This window comes from Choloepus didactylus, chromosome 3 (genome assembly GCF_015220235.1).
Source record: "Choloepus didactylus isolate mChoDid1 chromosome 3, mChoDid1.pri, whole genome shotgun sequence".
Classification (NCBI taxonomy): domain Eukaryota; kingdom Metazoa; phylum Chordata; class Mammalia; order Pilosa; family Megalonychidae; genus Choloepus; species Choloepus didactylus.
Window position 1 is genome coordinate 115,747,852 of NC_051309.1, and position 17,075 is coordinate 115,764,926.

The following is a 17,075-nucleotide window of genomic DNA, read 5'->3' on the forward strand; positions in this document are numbered from 1 at the left end:
TTAAACAGAATTGAGTTCAGACATTAAATTGACATTAAAAAACACCATAATTTTTTGTGAACTTGGAGGAAAGACTAAAACCTTTATGATCTATATCCATGGATTTTAGTAACATATTATCCCCATATTTTGTTCGGTCAAAACCACAAATTTAATTCAGTATAAGTACTTTCCTTGTTAAAAGACAAATAGTAACATTTGCTTACCTTGTATGACATGTGAGTTGTCTTTCAAGAAGAAGTTAAATAGGTATTTGGGAATAAAAGCAGACATACATGCATAAGCCAAGGCTAAGAAAGAATAAGGCAAAGGGATATAACAAATAGTTAATGGGATAAATGACCAGAAGTTATTCACTCAGCACGCTTTTCTTGAGTCTACTACTAAGAAACAGTTATGGTAATAAGTGCTGGAAACACATTTTAAAAAAGGAAGAAAAAAAATCTCTAGCCTGTAAAACAGAAAATATTTTGGACACAAAAGATAGCCACTCTAGGAACTTTTCAATTTCAAACTACTATGACAATTGTTATCCCACAATAATAAAAAATTTTATCACCTGAACTTTATAGATTTTTTTTCATCTCTAAACATGATCATTACTAATGAGCTATACAACTCTCAAAATTTGTTTTTTCTTACCTTTATTTTTTAAATTAGAGAAGATGTAGGTTTACAGAAAAATCCTGCAGAAAATACAGAGTTCCCATAACCTCCCCTATTATTAACACCTGTATGTTACACTTGTTACAAATGTTGAAGGGATATTATTATGCTTGTACTGTTAGCTATTAGCTCTAGTCCATGGTTTACATGAGGGCTCACTCTTTGTGTTGTACAGTTCTATGTCTTGTTTTGATTTTTAATTTTTATTCTAGTAATATATACACAACTTAAAATTTCCCCTTTTAGCCACATTCAAATATATAATTCAGTGCTGTTACCTGAATTAACTGAATTATTACTATAACTTTATAAACATTTTTCACCTCTATTCATGATCATTAATAATGAGCTACACAAATCTCATAATTCTTAATTACTGTGGATGCAAACAAGAGCTGAGTACTTCAGATTTAAGAATATATGACTTAAATTATACCCTCAAACACAGCTCTCTTAATATCCTTGGATTGATATATGTGATAATGGGCTCTACCTAATGAAACATGGCAAAAACTGTAGTCTACACTAATGAGAAATGACTTTAGAGAACAGTACATTGTAAAAGCCATTCAAATACTGAAATTTCAGTTCTTGGGATTACGCTAGGTTTATCCAGAAGATTATAAAGACTCTAATGACATGAAAGAAGCAGAATTTGAAAAGATGGAGATTCTGGGATTGAGCATGGTAACATGCTCTATATGTGATACCATTAGGCATCTGGGATTTGAGCCAATTAAATTTAACAAATACTGATTGACTAGTCTACTATAAAAAAGGCATTATAGCAGGGAGGAAGAAAACAAAAAATCTGTCTAAAACAGCTGCTAACAAAAAAAGGAGCCATCATATTAGTATACAAAAAGTGGAATACTAGACAAACAGAAGATAAATTCCCTGAAATAGAAAATGATGTATGGATAGAGAAAGGAGGTAGTGTTCAAAATGGTAGACTTTAGAAATCAAGATTAGGGGAAAAGACAGCCAATATTAATTTCTTTACAAATATTTGAGAAAGTATTCTTAGACTAAAACTTAACCAATCTCTACAGAAATCAGAATTTTCTCCAAAATTTCTAAAAACAATCACCAAAGTGGGTGAATACATACAGAAGAATCAGAGTCTTCTAGTCACTCCCTGGTCATAACTGAAGCTTGCAATAAATTAATTTTTAAAATCCTCTAAATTTAGTCTGACAAATTTTTTCAGAGAAATTTGCAGTATCTACCAGGGAGAGAACAAGAATCTTTAAAAAAAGCCTACTCATATTTGAACCAAATATTTTAGAATAACATATATAATGTTTATTTAAATGTTAAAGAGGCTTACCTTCGTTATTGAAATTTAAATACAGGAAGGGAGCACAAAGTGAGTCAAGCCCTGGTGATAGGGGGAAAGGAATCAAAGAAATACAATTCAGTAGAATTGCAGATACACACCTTACTCAGTTCTCTGCATTACCTCTATATAGAGTAAACATGATTAACTATTCAGAAATGTATTGTTACCTCATGAGTTATTGTAAGAAGTAATTGATAATCTCTGGCACATAAGAAGTGCCCAATAAAAATCAGCTATTATTTTTACTATTATTATGGGTTGAAGAAAGAGTTTAGTAATGGAGAAATGTAAAAGTGTTGGAAGCCCTGGAATATAGTCCCATATCTGACTATAAATGTGTGAAATTGGCAATCACTTCACATCTCCAACCATATTTTCCCATCTTGGAGATGAGGATTTGTCTTATATGTTTCTTTGGGATTATGAAAAAAAATCTGTTGAAAATTCTGAAGTGAAGTACAATTATATGGTTTATTTCTTTTGTTGATAACAATGCTGCTCAGATGTTGCATGTTAAAAGAATGTACACAAATCTACCTATAATTGTTAAGAAGCTATAGAACCCTTCTAAAATGGACAGAGATAGAAAAAATAATAACTTCATTTTAAGTTTCACCAATAAGAAAAAGAGAATTAAAATATTAAAAACAACTGCTTATTACAACACTTTCTAAAATAAGGCTGCATGGACTGGGTTTATCATTTATGAACTTATCAATGACCAAAAAAATAATAATAGCACAAAGCAAAAAATCAAGGATCAAAGATATTGAGGAAAAAAGGGACAAATAAATAAAATTAACAATTTAGGGTGACACCCTGTTCCCTAATTCCGAATCACCATGAGAAGCATTATTTGGTAGATAATTAAACGGTAAGAATCTCAACTAACTCAAAATTATTTATGGCATAAAATTATCTTATTATTTCCCTAAGTGTTGAAAAAAAAATTGATCCACAAACATTATTAGAGCACCAAATATTCTTTCTACTTTCCTAATCAACATGATGGCAAGCTGTCCCATTTTGAATATTATGCATTTTTAAATGATATTGACTAGGCATTTACACAAAGTTTTTTTTTAAAGTCCTTATATAACACTCTCAGAAAATGAATCATAGCTTTACTATTGACTTTTATCAAGGTAAATGATGTTTTGATATTTTGTTTTAATTTTAAATTTGTCAGTCATGCACATGTTCCTAATGCTACAAGAAGAATCTCAATAACTGCAAAAGAAAAGTTACCTTGCCAATACACAAGATCAGGATGAGATACTACCCAGGCTTTTAATACACGCCTAAATTTTGCATGACCTTCTGGTGACGATAACAGTTCATCATATTGATGACAACGAGGAATATCCACTTCAATCTGTAAAAATAGCAATAAGGTATAAAAAAAAAACAAAAAACAAATAAGGTAGAACTATGATAGAGTGAGCTCCAATAATCACTAAGATAAGTAACAGGAGAGATTGTAATAAGAATTTCAGAATAGACTACCTTTATAATCCTGGTATCTAAAGTTTATGGATTTTATATTAATTCTCTGGAAGTAGCAAAGAAGTCATATATACACTTAAATGAAGGAAACAGACCATTTCAGTCTTTGAAAAAGCTATGTATGAATATAGTTTTCAATAATACCTTATTTTAAAACCTCTTCTAAATGTAGGTCAAATTCTTTAGATGAAAAAGCACAATTAGAAAAAGTTACTTGACCTAAACTTCTTCAAGGAACAGTTCTAATTCACCAGTTTATAAGCATAAGAGTTATGCTTATGTATACGACAGCTGCTGAATATTCACAATGAAAAGAAAATTTCTTCATGTTTTTCTAAAACTTAAAAAATTGGCAGAATTATCTCAGATTGCTTAAGAAAATTTAAGTCATACTTGTCTATCTGTAGGAATTGGAGTGTCTTTATCAATTGCATCATACTTGGCATGAATAGCCCCCTGCAAAAAAATAATAGAAGATATATTAATTTATCAGAATTCTTAACTTATTTATAAATAAAAATCTATTTATCATGAACATCTGTCTTTGAAAACTCACTCAATTACATATAGGCACAAAGGTATAACTTTCAGAGAAATTCTCTGTATCTTTGATAATGTGATGAAAGTCTCTGATAGGTGACAATTTGCCATTTTGCCGAGGCAGACATTTGAATTATATACACCAGAAGGCAAGTGTGTTGGATGAGTCACTTAGCTAATGAATACGCTTAGCCAATCTCCTGGACTCCAGAACACAGACTAGCCTTGTTGCTCTATATTCATTGCTATCTCATAATAATAACTTCCATGAAAAACTAAAAATCTTGTTTGTGTATGTGTTGGGTGGAGGGGTCATCCCACAAGAAATTTCCCTATTAAGGTTGGTAATGAAAGAAAATGAAACTGTTTAAACGAGTAGTAGTTTAGCAACAGGAAACAAAATTTGGGACAGAGTGGAATATCATGCAGTTACAGAATCATCAAGGGACAAAGGAGTTCATTTACATTTTTCAGTTATTCTGTTATGGCAGGAATAATTTAATCAGCCACTTCAAATTTTGGTCAAGTTATAGGACCAAGCATGAAACAAATCTTATTTCTCATGGTAGAAAAAGAGTCACGTATTTGGGGTTCAAACTCTGATATTACTTGCTATATCAACTTCCCTGGGATACCTATTAAATGAGAGATTTGGACAACCTGACCTCCTAAGTCCTCCTGAACTTTGGCATTATATGGTTCTACAATTCTAACTTAGCAAAGAGAGAAACAGAACAATAAGCATTCTAGTTCAGTCACCAACCAAACTCAAAGATATTTGTAAGGTCTCATCAAGAGAAACAAGAATGAAGAAAGGAAATTCTTCCAACAGAGGGCTGAAAAGGATTAAAAAAGTTGAGGGCATTGAGAGTAAAAATGGGTGATGAATACCTACAAGATATTTATTAGAAAATAGAGGAAGGCAGGATGACAAATAAATTGACAGGAAATGAAAAGGTCTGGCAAGGATTTGGCCTATTCCTGTGACTGCTGCTGCCAAAGTTCTCTATTAATACTGTAAGCCACCCTTAATAATTCTGTGACACTCTCCTTTCCTCACTGTCACAGTGTAACAGAAGATAAAGTAGCTATTTATGTTGGCAGCATAGTCCATTTGGGACATATGTGCAAAAGCATATAGACATACTAAATTATGTTAGTGATTTTGACAAGGCACAAATCGGAGTATAAGATTTTTGCAAACATAGACGAACCACTTAATGAGCATACTTTATATTCAGGACTTTGCAATCATAATGGATATATTCTTAAATATTCTCTCATTTTAAAATTAATAATCAAGATATTTTCTGTGAACACCATCAATGAAATAGTAAAGAGTATAAATATAACAAACATTCAATTATATTTTTCTATTCTATTCACTCCATTCCACTCCACTCCATTTTATTCCACTTCACCCCATTCCCATTCTATTTCTCTATTCTTTTCACTTAAAATTTCCAAATATTTTAAATGCTCATATTTTACCAGGTAATTTTCTAAAAACTCGAAAAATATATATTGGGAAAGCATTACCTTCTTTCTTTCTTAGCACACTATTGATCAGCTTCAATCACTTGTCTAACCTTCTCTTTTCTTTCTTACCTCAACTCCCAAAAGAGCAGCCCAGGTTAAACCTCTCATGAGAGGAGGAATGTCAACTCTTGCTTCTTTCCAGATTTGATTTTTTTTATATGGATAAGCCTATAGTGTGAAAAGACAAATAAAAAATGCCTTAAATTATTAAATGTCATCTTTTAGTCTAGACATTTCTGAACATACCAGTGATAAAGTAGAAGGTGATGTATAATAAATCTCTAAGTATATGAAATTACTGTATCTGGTGTTATTAATAAATATAAAGTAATAGTGGAATGATCCTATATCCCCCTGAAAATCTTACATAACAAAATGAAAGAGAGGAGCTGAATCTACTTATTAAAAAAATCATTCTTCTCTACTGGGGAGAATTATGAATGAGTTACATGAGGATGATACTACCAGGTTCATATGAGTTAAATAAGATAACGTATGTAAAGTACTTTGCATACTAAGAGGTGACATAGAAAGTGTTCAATAAATATAAGCAATTATATGGCTACTTCTATATCCTTGCATATAAATTTCCCTATACTTTGTTTAATATCTTTAAATTTCTAGAAGAGATTTACTAGCACAAAGATTTATTAGGAGATTTATTAGGATGTTGTTTTTTTAATTAACTTTGGTTATCAAAAATTAAAAAAAAAAAAAAAACATTTCCAAACAAAACAAAACAAAGGAGTACTAAAAACAAATATTCTGAGATAACTTCATTCCTTCCAATATGCTCTACCATACCACAAGAAAATTAATAAACCATAGTCATTCCTGAGCATTCCCATATCATTAAGATTACCTTCAATATCTTATCTGTTCTTGTTAGATTATTGTTTCCCCTTCACTAGCTACTATCTTTAGGTCCCCTACATTCTACAATATAAGACTTGTTTTACATTTTCCCGGACTTCACATTGGTGGTATCATACAATGTCTCTCCTTTTGTATCTGACTTATTTCACTCAACATTACGTCCTCAAGGTTCATCCATGTTGTCATATGTTTCACGACCTTGTTCCTTCTCACTGCTGTGTAGTATTCCATCATATGCATGTACCACATTTTGTTTATCCACTCATCTGATGTAGGACATTCAGGTTGTTTCCATCTCTTGGCAATTGTGAACTATGCCATTATGAACATCGGTGTGCAAATATATGCTCATGTCACTGCTTTCAGGTTCTCTGGGTAAATACCAAGAAGTGAAATTGCTGGATTGTAGGGTAACTCAATACCTAGTTTCCCGAGGAACTGCCAAACTGTCTTCCAGCAATGAATGAGTCCCAATTTCTCCACATCCTCTCCATGTTGTTACAGCTTTTGATATACACTTTCAAATTGCTTTACAGAATGTTTCAATCAATTTACCCTTATTCCAGGAGAATGAGAGTTCCACTCTCACTGAACTTTTTCCCCAATTTTCTAATTTGGTATGTAAAAAAATCCTATTTTAATTTGTATTTTTTTTTCATTCCTAGTGAGGATGAACAATTTGAAAAGATTACTGACTAACTGCATTACTATTATGCCCTTTACCCATTACTCTGTTTCAGAGTTGGTGCTTTTACCTTTTTTTTTTTTTTCTCTCTCTCTCTTTTTAAAATGTTGCAACATATATATATATACAACATGAATTTTCCTATCTCAACCACTCCTAAGCACAATATTCAGCAGGATTAATCACATTCACTATGTTGCAGTACCCTCACCACCTTCTATTACTAAAACTTTCCCATCATCCCAAACAAAACCTTATTCACATTTTGCATTAGCTTCCTGTGGCTGTTTGAAACTGTATGTAATGCAGAAAAACATGTCCTTAAATCTAATCCATTCTTGGGGGTCGGGGGTGGGTGGAAGAGGGCTTTGTAGGTAAGATCTTTGATGAGGCTACTTCAGTTAACCCCAGTCAGGATGGAACTTATTCTGTTATCAGAGTCCTTTATAAATGGAATGAATACAGAGAGACAGAGAAAGTCTTAGAAACAAGAAGCTGAAATCAATGAAATCCAGAAGAAAAGGGAGAGTCCAGTAGCTGCCGCCATGAACCTTGCCATGTGGCAGAAGAGCCAAGGATCACTGGCAGCCAGACTTTGGGAAGAAAGCATCACCTTGATGATGCCTTGGTTTGGACATTTTCCTGGACTCTAACTGTAAGCGAATAAACTCCCACTGCTTAAGCTGAAACATTTCATGGTATTGCTTTGAGCAGCCTAGGAAATTAATACACTCCCCATTCCCCCCACCTGGTAACCTGTACTCTAATTTCTGTCTCTGTAAGCTTGCATGTTTCTCTGATATTTTCTTTGTAGTTACTAGGAGCTTAAATTTAACATCCTAAATCTGTCACAATCTTCTTTGCTTTGTTATCAACTTAACTTCAATAGTATATACAAACTATGTTCCTATACCCTCCTGTCCCCTCTACTATTATGTAGTTTCTTGTCCCTAATTACGTGTTTGTACATTATGAATCAAAAAACATTGATTTACTCTATAAAAAAATATTTTTATTCAGTAAGAATATTAATCCTTGTCTGACATGATTTTGCATATATTCCCACATCTTGTTTTAACTTTTGAATTTTATTTACTATGTATCATTTTTATAATTAGAGAAAGCTAATTGGAAAAATAGGTCATAAGGATTAGTCTTCTCATGACATCAAGATTCCCTAAGAATTAAGAATTGTTTATTTTTTTAAAAAAAGGATTATATTATAACACTTTTGTAGAATTTATACCTTTAGCAGCCTGTCAAAGAGAATAATTCTGTTTAGTTGGTACTCTGTGTCCCTCTCTCGGATGATTAAAGGGAGAGTGGCAGCTGCAGACAACTCATTACTGCTGTTTGAATGAGGTAAATTAGACTGGCTGTAAAAGAGGAACAAAAGCAGAAGAACTGACAAAAGGTACAAAATTTTAGCAAACCAAAAACTGTCTAAAACCAGGTTTTGTGTTCTGTTTAAGAAACACTTTTTAAAGAAAATGTACAGACTTCTTACCAATCTAATATTCACAGAAAAGAAAAATAAATGTGAAATAGAACATGTATAACTCACTCATCTTCAAGTAATGGGTAAAACGCTTCTCCACCAACATCTTTTAATCTCTGTGAATTTAAAGAAAATATTTAAGTCTAAGCATCTGAGGTAGCAACACTGATTTGTTGTTAAAAGGAAAAATAAAATAAAAACTATGCATTTATAAAAGTACCAAGAACATTATAAAATAGAATCTCAAATTTTCCAATCATAAACATGCAAATATACCACACCTATACTGATTTTCATCTGAAAAGAATAGTTTTTTGTTTTTTTTTTTTTGTTTGTTTTTTTCTTTACCTCCAGGTATCTCTCATAAATGTTAGGTACCTGTCAATAAATTCAACAGGCCATTAAACTGGGGTGATGGCCTTGTCCTGTCCCTGACCAACAAACCCAAGTAGCAAGACTGAAACTTGAGAAGGCTGTCTTTCTGTAAATGCCTGCTGTACAAAGAAAGCTTAACATCAGACAATCAAAAATAGATACCATAAAAAGAGGCTTTCCACCAAAAACCAGCCCAAATAAGAAAATACACATTAGATAGTCAAATCAGAACATTTTCTTGCTTGCTTCTGTGTTGCCCTATAAAAGCCTCCCCTTTGCACTCTGTCAAGAGGGTTCCTTATCATTTTTGGTTTGGCACTGGCCGATTCACAAATCATTTGTTGCACAAATGAAGTGTGATAAAAATTGCCTCAGTCTACGTTTAACACTGTTATGTTTTACCAAACAAAATTCAGAGTTACTAACATCAATATAAAATTGGATAAATGTATACACTATTTTTTAAATTATATGAAGAAAAATTACAAATAAAAAGAATTCTTTTTAAATATAGTCATTAAATTAAGGCCCAAGCCAGATTTATTTCTGCTTTGACATTAATACAAACTAACAGCCAGGTGCTAGTAAAAAGGATTCAACAGATTTTTCTCGCATGTATACACTGAACATGTATGATTCAAATAGCTGACAAATCAACTAACAATATAATTCTCTTAATTACTTTTCACTATGTTTTTATAATGAATGTTGTTTCAAACAATAACATTGAGCACAGCCAGGATTATAGGTGTTCAAAAACTTAAGAGGGCAGGCAGTAGTAAAGTAAAATCTGAGGCACATCCTAAATAAGGTGATTAAAATTAATGCCACCTTGCCTGCAGTGCTCTGCTTTTCAGTTCAATTTTCATCTTGAAGGCAGAGTTATCTCTTCCTATGGGACTGACATAGAGGTTCAAGATCTGTGTGGAGCCTGCACTGATACTCTTTTGATTAGTCATTGTGCACTAGTTTCATGTGAGTTGCTCCCAGAATTTTAAAAGCCGAAGAAAAATCTGTTACTCAACACTGAGAATTTGGTGATCACTGAATTTATGCCTCGCTTTTCTTTAAAAATTAAAATACTGTGCATTTATCCCATTTTGCTTGAAACTTTTAGATGTTTGTTTCAAAGATGATGTTCTAAGTGGGAAATGAAATTTTCCAAGTTTTACTGCATTATTAATATATAGTTTTTTAAAGTTTTCATTTTGCTGTCCTGAATGTTATACCTATTATAAGTACCTTTCTGCTTTTTTCAAATTAAAAATTTGGCATATTAAGGATAAGAAAAAGGGTAAAAAATACTTATGCAGAAAAGTATAAGTTAAAAATTATTTTGTTTCTACATTATTTAAAAATTCAGCAATATTAACATTTCTTCTTAATAATTACAAGAAAATGTATTTTAAATTTCAACAGTGGAAATATGATGGAATTGAGGCAGTAAATTGATGCCTACTTTAGGAAACTGGATAACACTTAAAAGAAACAGATGAAGATAAGGGTAAAACCAAACTAGTTGAAGCTATATATTTTTGATACAGTCTATCGTTTACTGCCTTGTATTGGAACTTATTTTCCCCACTGTACACACCCTTTTCTCTTCAAAAAGAATATAAGTTCAATGAATCAAGCAGTAATAATTTTATATTTAAATTTTCCATTCTGGGCATTATGGCAGGCATTGATGTCTACTTTTTAGAAATTCTTGCATATGCTATGAGATCAGGGAAGAAGACAAGACTTAATGTATATCTATAAGGATTTAATTTTTTAAAAAAAGATCTAAAGCAAATTTGGCAAAATACCCTTCTTACATTTCTTAGCTGACACAAAGACAATGTCACAGTGGTATCATCTAAAAGTGAACTTCTATCTCGACCTTGCCCAAAGCTCTCACCATCTTCAAAAAGAAAACTGAAAAGAGATAAAAAAAAAAAAAAAATAGTATTCTAACGAGCATACAATATTCGATTTACTGTTTTTCCTAGAAATAAAATTTATTGTAAGTCACCAACCTCAGAATCAAAGAAATCAAAATTTCAAACTGAATGGTTAATAAAAAACTCAATGCTAGTTGAGATTTCTCCAGACAAGTCTCATTTTTAGATACCTGTTGATTTAGTAAGAATATAGTACGTAGTATAAAGCATTTTAGGAATAGAAAAGTATAATTTACTACTCTTTGTTAATGGAAGTTCATTGCTAAAATTATTCTCTTGACAATATCCTGAGAAGGTTTATATGGTTGGGAAATGATAACGGAAAAAAGAAAAAGTATTATGGATGATAACCTCTCAGGAGAAAGAATTTGTTTTCATGAAACAAATGCATGCAATTTGTTCAGAATTTCAGAGAAGTACTTTTGAGAATCCATAGCCTTCAAACCATTCCCTCTTGGAATGTCCATCATCTTATTTCTCATTTTTCTACCTATTTCAATGTGTGAACAATATAATCTTAGCTAATATTTAAAAATCAGTTTGAGGAAAAAAATTTGAAAACGAGTATCCTATCCAAATATTTAATCTGAAATTTTAACATTGTAAGAAAATAAGTGATGAACACATGATTTTTAGCTTCCTAAAATTATCAGATATAAATCCTAAAATCTAAAATTTTAAGGCATTGGTAGAAGTTCAAGTGATTCATAATCATATCTTTATGAATAAATATGAATAGCAATGGGATAATAACAAATTTGACTCTTAGGACTGTAAGAGTTATTTAACTTCCAGTTTAATTTATAGCACGGTATCCTATTCTGCAGTTCTACAAGTTTCTTGTCAATAGTAACTGAGCACAGTGATGCTCTCTACGACATGCAATGAGACCACATGGTTCATTTCAATTATATTTGAAAATAGAAAATAGTTCTTCATAATAGGCATACTAGCCTAGTTAATTCTCTTGAATATTAGTGTTCTTCATGAATTTTACATTTTTCATTTATTAAACATCAATTATTGCCAAGATAGTTCATAAACAACTTTAGTTCAAATAGATAATAAAGCAAATTTACTAAAATGGCATAGTTATTAAGATAATAAAATGTATTATGGGAGCACTGAGAGAAACTGTAACCAAGAACAGAAGGTGTTAACTTCCAACTGAATCCATTATCACTTAGTTGGAATACAATAACAACAAAATCCATTTTTTTTTTTTAAATGTTATTATGACATTCTGTTTTCATTTCCAAAAGAAGTTTTCTTTCCTTACTTGGGGAGTGTGCAGATAGGTGGTTTGGACCGAATGATCTCCTTGTTCACAAGCTCTTTCTCCAAATCCCCTCCAGCCAAACACCAAAGGTAATATACTTCTTCAATAGATCTTTCTGCCAGGAAATCACTGTTTATATCTATTAATAACAAATTGAAAAGAATCACAGCTATTACACTTTCTGTTTTTTTATTAAAAGTCAACAGGCAAGAATAGCTGTCATTTTGAAAAAAAAAAAAAAAAAGAGAGAAAACTTGAACAAAAAGGTTCCCTTTAGAATGCACAGAAGGTGAAATGCAGATATACATATGGGATGTACATCCAGTTTCTTTGAGAAAAAATGGAATTGTAATATATATACAACTATATGTGAAAATGCAAAAATACTAGAACAAAAGGAAAAACTATATGTTTTTCATTTGATTTAAAGTATGTTTACTATATTAGGACAGATGAGGAAAAAATTATGATCCCAGCAGCTAATGTCAATTAAATTCAAATAATTTTTAACAGGTTTTGTTTTCAAATCTAGGGAAAATAAAGGAAAAACAACTTTTGATTTTTAAAATCTTCTGGTTTTCTGATTTGCAGATAAGAGCCTGTGGTCTTGTATATAATTGCTAAAATTCCTTTCTAAAATTTTACAGTTCCAATTCTATCAAATGGGTGATAAAAACAATATGAGTTAATATTTTTTAAGTGCTGAAAACCTGGAAAATAGTAAAATCATTATGTGTTTGTTAAAAAAATAAAATAAAAATATTATATACCTTGCTTATATAAAAAATAAAAATGTACTTAAAGTATACCACACATAAAAATAACCCTCATTTGAAATTAGATAGATAATATTCTAGTGATAAAAATAGACATTTAATTTTAAATTAAATAGTCTTGCTTTATTTGCAGTCTTTACCTTTTCTTTTTTTGAAATGATACGGTTGATCATATCAGTAGAAAAGGCAGTACACAGATGACTTTCTTTTAACTTTAAAGCTGAGTTAAATATCAAATAGTCTAGTAAAAATACTTTACTAACCTGACCAGAGCAATGAATGTTTTATTATAAAGGATGAAAGCAACTTCTCTGAGCATAAATTTCAAAGTATTTCAAAAAGAATTATTTAGGTTGACATAAAATAGTTTTGTTGAGTTTCCATGCAATTTCATGCCGTAAGTTCAGATATCAGGCTGGGATAAATGAGGGCATTAATTAGACAGCTCTAAATGACTAGCTTGGGATATGCAAAACAGCAAAAACTACATATAGTCTCCCAACGTGTTCACTATTTATTTTAATACATTTTCTAAATGTCTCCAGAACAGGGGTCACTTCCTTGGTATTCCCCAAGCGCACACAATTGAAATTCAATAAATACTTGCTTGTTTTAGTAGACATTTTTAAATTTAGGCTTACTTTTGATTGAAGACATTCTGGGTAAAACAGACTAAGAACTTTGACTTAAGAAAGAGCGTGATCTACCTATACTTTTAAAATTCAAACATCTTATCTCTTACTAATAGATTAATAAAGACTATAAGAGCCCAATTTTAGAAATTTAATAATTTTTAATTAATGAACTTTAAAAATGTATTTTTACTTACTCATCTTTCAATCTGATTGAAACCAATGGTGACTTACACATAATGGTATGCTAGAGTTGTCATTTACCACCTCAAAAGAGCCTATTGCAAAATTTTTAGCAATTCTTTGAGCTGGTTGTTAAGCACAGACACTAGTAAAAATTAAATTATATAAATTTACAATGAAATAAATTATATTTTAAAATAAAAATAATGAATAAAAACTCAATTCCTAATTATTTTATTTACTACATTTTACTATTATCAGTGCTCTCAGGATTATGTCTAATTTATCTGTATAAGTATCTATATAGTGGTATGTTCCTGAATATCTCTTTTAAACTCCACATTCAGTGATTTCACCTTGTGAAATCAGCTATGGACGGAGTATTTACTAGCATACCACTGCCAACAAATTTAAGTGCTGAAAAAAGGCAAAAAAAAAAAAAAGATGTAAGTGGCAGATTCTGATTCATCTTTCATAATGATTTGAATGCTTCTGGCTGCAAATAGTATCTTACTAAAAGTGGCTTGCACAATAAAGACATTTGTTCAACTCTCTTAATGCAAGCATAAGTTTATTCAGGGGCTCAAGCTTGTCAAAATTCTAGATCCATTCTAGAATTCAAAGGTAGGAAGAAGAGGATGAATAGATGTACTAGTGCCTCTGTTTTACCAAGAAAGAAAATTTTTTGTAGAAGAAACCCTCATGCCTAGGAGATTTCCATTAGGATTCCATTAGTTAATCCTAGGTCACAAGCATATTTCCTCCCTAATAAAGAGAAGCTAGGAAAAGGATAATCTGGAAATTTCACCCCCTATATTGGAGATAGGATATGTGGGAAAGGAAAAGGACAAAAAAAAAAAAAAAAAAAAAGCATTTGGGTAGGCAACCAACACCAAGTATCCCATCCTTCACATCTTAGTCAATGGCTGCCTCTTCTGAAAAGTCTTTCTTGATATCCCAAGCAGAATTAGGTGCTCCTTTGGCTGCCACTGTGCTATGTACATATTGACCTCATTTATAATCGTGATTGATTAAATTCTGTCTGCCTCCCTATCTGGCATGAATGCTACTTAAAGATAGTATGTAGCACATAGTAGAAGCTCAATAAATATTTAATTGAATGAATACTTAGTAAATCTGTCATGACTTCTGTCATGAAAACTTTTCAGTGCAAGAGTAACTTACTGGTGTCACTAAAACACATTCTGACAGCTGTAATTTTTACACAGGAATGAAAAGCAAAAAGCTGATATTCTCTTAAATTTGCAGGATATAGTAGAAAGGATGTCTATCAATAATATGATTTTTAGACTTCATTGATAATAAGTTATTTGGAATACCATATAAAAATATTGATGAAGAAATATCTCAGTGTAATAGAAATTACACTAGAAATAGAAGACTGTATTTTCATATTAAGATTTGCCATGAAAATAAGACTTTGGTTTGTATATACAAACTTTAAATTTAAAGGATTAAAATATTAGGTCAATTATATTTTAAGCACTTTCACAATCATCTCTTAAATCCCAGATAATTATCCATAAAATCTCACTCATGTAACATATATTGTTGATAAATTCAAAACTGGAACTAGGATAAAAACAAGGCTCATATTATTTCCTATATCTTATTTATCATTACCTTTCCACAGCTGACTGATATCCTCAGGCAGAGTTAAATCAGCACATCTCAGAGAAGATGAAAACAGACTGGCAGGTTTGGTAAAGGGGGTGTATAAAGGTGATACTTCACTGAACAACTTGTCCTGCATTAATTCATCTGGGGTTGGCCTTGAGAAACACATTTAAAATACAGAGCATGAATGAAAGTCATTAAAAATTTCCTAGAATAATGGGATGCATTCAAAAGGATAGTTCTCCTAAGCAGAGTCTAGATGTGTATCTTTATATAACAATCAAGTGACCATCAGTAAATGCTGAATGTTAATTTTACTTTTGTTGCGCTTTTTGTACCTCATGATCTAACAAAACTCATTCCATTTGCACATCTACATTTTTTAGTTTTAGCCTGACCAGCATGTATGTGCTTCACTGAATATCTTATTGAATAAATTTGTTAACTAATAATACTGCTTAGTTTTATTTCTACGTATTTAGTTTAATGTGGCATATTTACCCTAAACTACATTTTAACACTATTCCTCTCTTCCTAATATCTTGATAAAGTTTTTTCTAAAGACAAATTAGAAGATATTATTTTCAAACATCATATGCCTAAGGAGTTTTGGGACAACTGTATGACTAACAGTGACATCATCAAATGAAAGTCAATTAGCAAAACTTCTAAAACATGCTTCTATATTGCTAATAATTGTTAACTTACCATTTATCCAAGCTCTTGGCTACAATAGATATTGGCAAGAAGCTTTTGTTCTTATTTCTCTTATATTATCATTTGTACCTAGAAATATCTACATTCTATAGTTTAGCTGATTTTCTACTCGGAAGTTAGGAAATAAATTAGTGACTTCTTTTGGTATATGGTAATTTCCTATGATTTAATTTTATTTTTTCTTCTTTTATTAACACAAAATTTAAACCTTAGATACAAACAGTTGTGATAATGGTGTCAATATTGCTCCTACATATGTAAATATTTTTATTTAATCCATTAATAGTATTACAAATAATAAAAAGTCTACTACTTATATGCTAAGAATCTCAATGTAATCCCAAACCTCTTGGAAGGATGGAAGGTGAGACATTTCTTCAAAAGATTTATCACATTTTCAGGAAGCTCCTGGTAAGTAGAGAGAAAAAGGAATTATTTAAAATGATCCATTATGAAAATATATTTTACCCACATCTTTGCTACTCTGAGAGGTTTTGATTTGTTTAAAAGGTCTTTATTTCCAGCTTTCTACTGGATCTCCAGTATAGAAACAAAAACAAAAACAAAAAAACAAAAAACTTTTCATTAACAGATTAATGACAAACCTTTATAATGTCCAGACAACCATGCTCTTCAGCCAGAACTATTATAGTGTCATCAATGCAGTCTATAAAACAGAAAAACTATATGAATTAATGTTGCCTTGTTCCAAGCTAACTTGGAACTAAACACTGATCATTTCTTTTTTAATCGTGTAAGGTGGTTTGGGAATTTGGAATATTAAAAAGCATGTAACTTCCCTCTACAGTGCCTTGGTAAAAATAAAGACCTCAAACACTAAATATTAACTGAATCAGAGATACTAAAACATAGCTTACAC

The 17,075-nt window shown here is 31.1% G+C and overlaps 1 protein-coding gene across 6 annotated transcripts in view; it reads right to left on the minus strand.

The window, feature by feature from the left end:
- Positions 1–17,075, minus strand: part of TBCK (TBC1 domain containing kinase) — a 288,134-nt gene that overhangs the window by 189,940 nt on the left and 81,119 nt on the right. For all 6 annotated transcript variants that reach the window (XM_037830400.1, XM_037830399.1, XM_037830401.1 and 3 more), the window contains exons 8-19: positions 16,801–16,862; positions 16,542–16,603; positions 15,485–15,633; positions 12,250–12,388; positions 10,845–10,944; positions 8,719–8,768; positions 8,401–8,530; positions 5,663–5,761; positions 3,908–3,970; positions 3,257–3,383; positions 1,997–2,047; positions 207–290 (exon numbers count right to left, since the gene is read on the minus strand). In XM_037830400.1, coding sequence (XP_037686328.1) covers positions 207–290; positions 1,997–2,047; positions 3,257–3,383; positions 3,908–3,970; positions 5,663–5,761; positions 8,401–8,530; positions 8,719–8,768; positions 10,845–10,944; positions 12,250–12,388; positions 15,485–15,633; positions 16,542–16,603; positions 16,801–16,862 — 1,116 coding nt within the window. The remainder of the gene's footprint in view (positions 1–206; positions 291–1,996; positions 2,048–3,256; positions 3,384–3,907; positions 3,971–5,662; positions 5,762–8,400; positions 8,531–8,718; positions 8,769–10,844; positions 10,945–12,249; positions 12,389–15,484; positions 15,634–16,541; positions 16,604–16,800; positions 16,863–17,075) is intronic.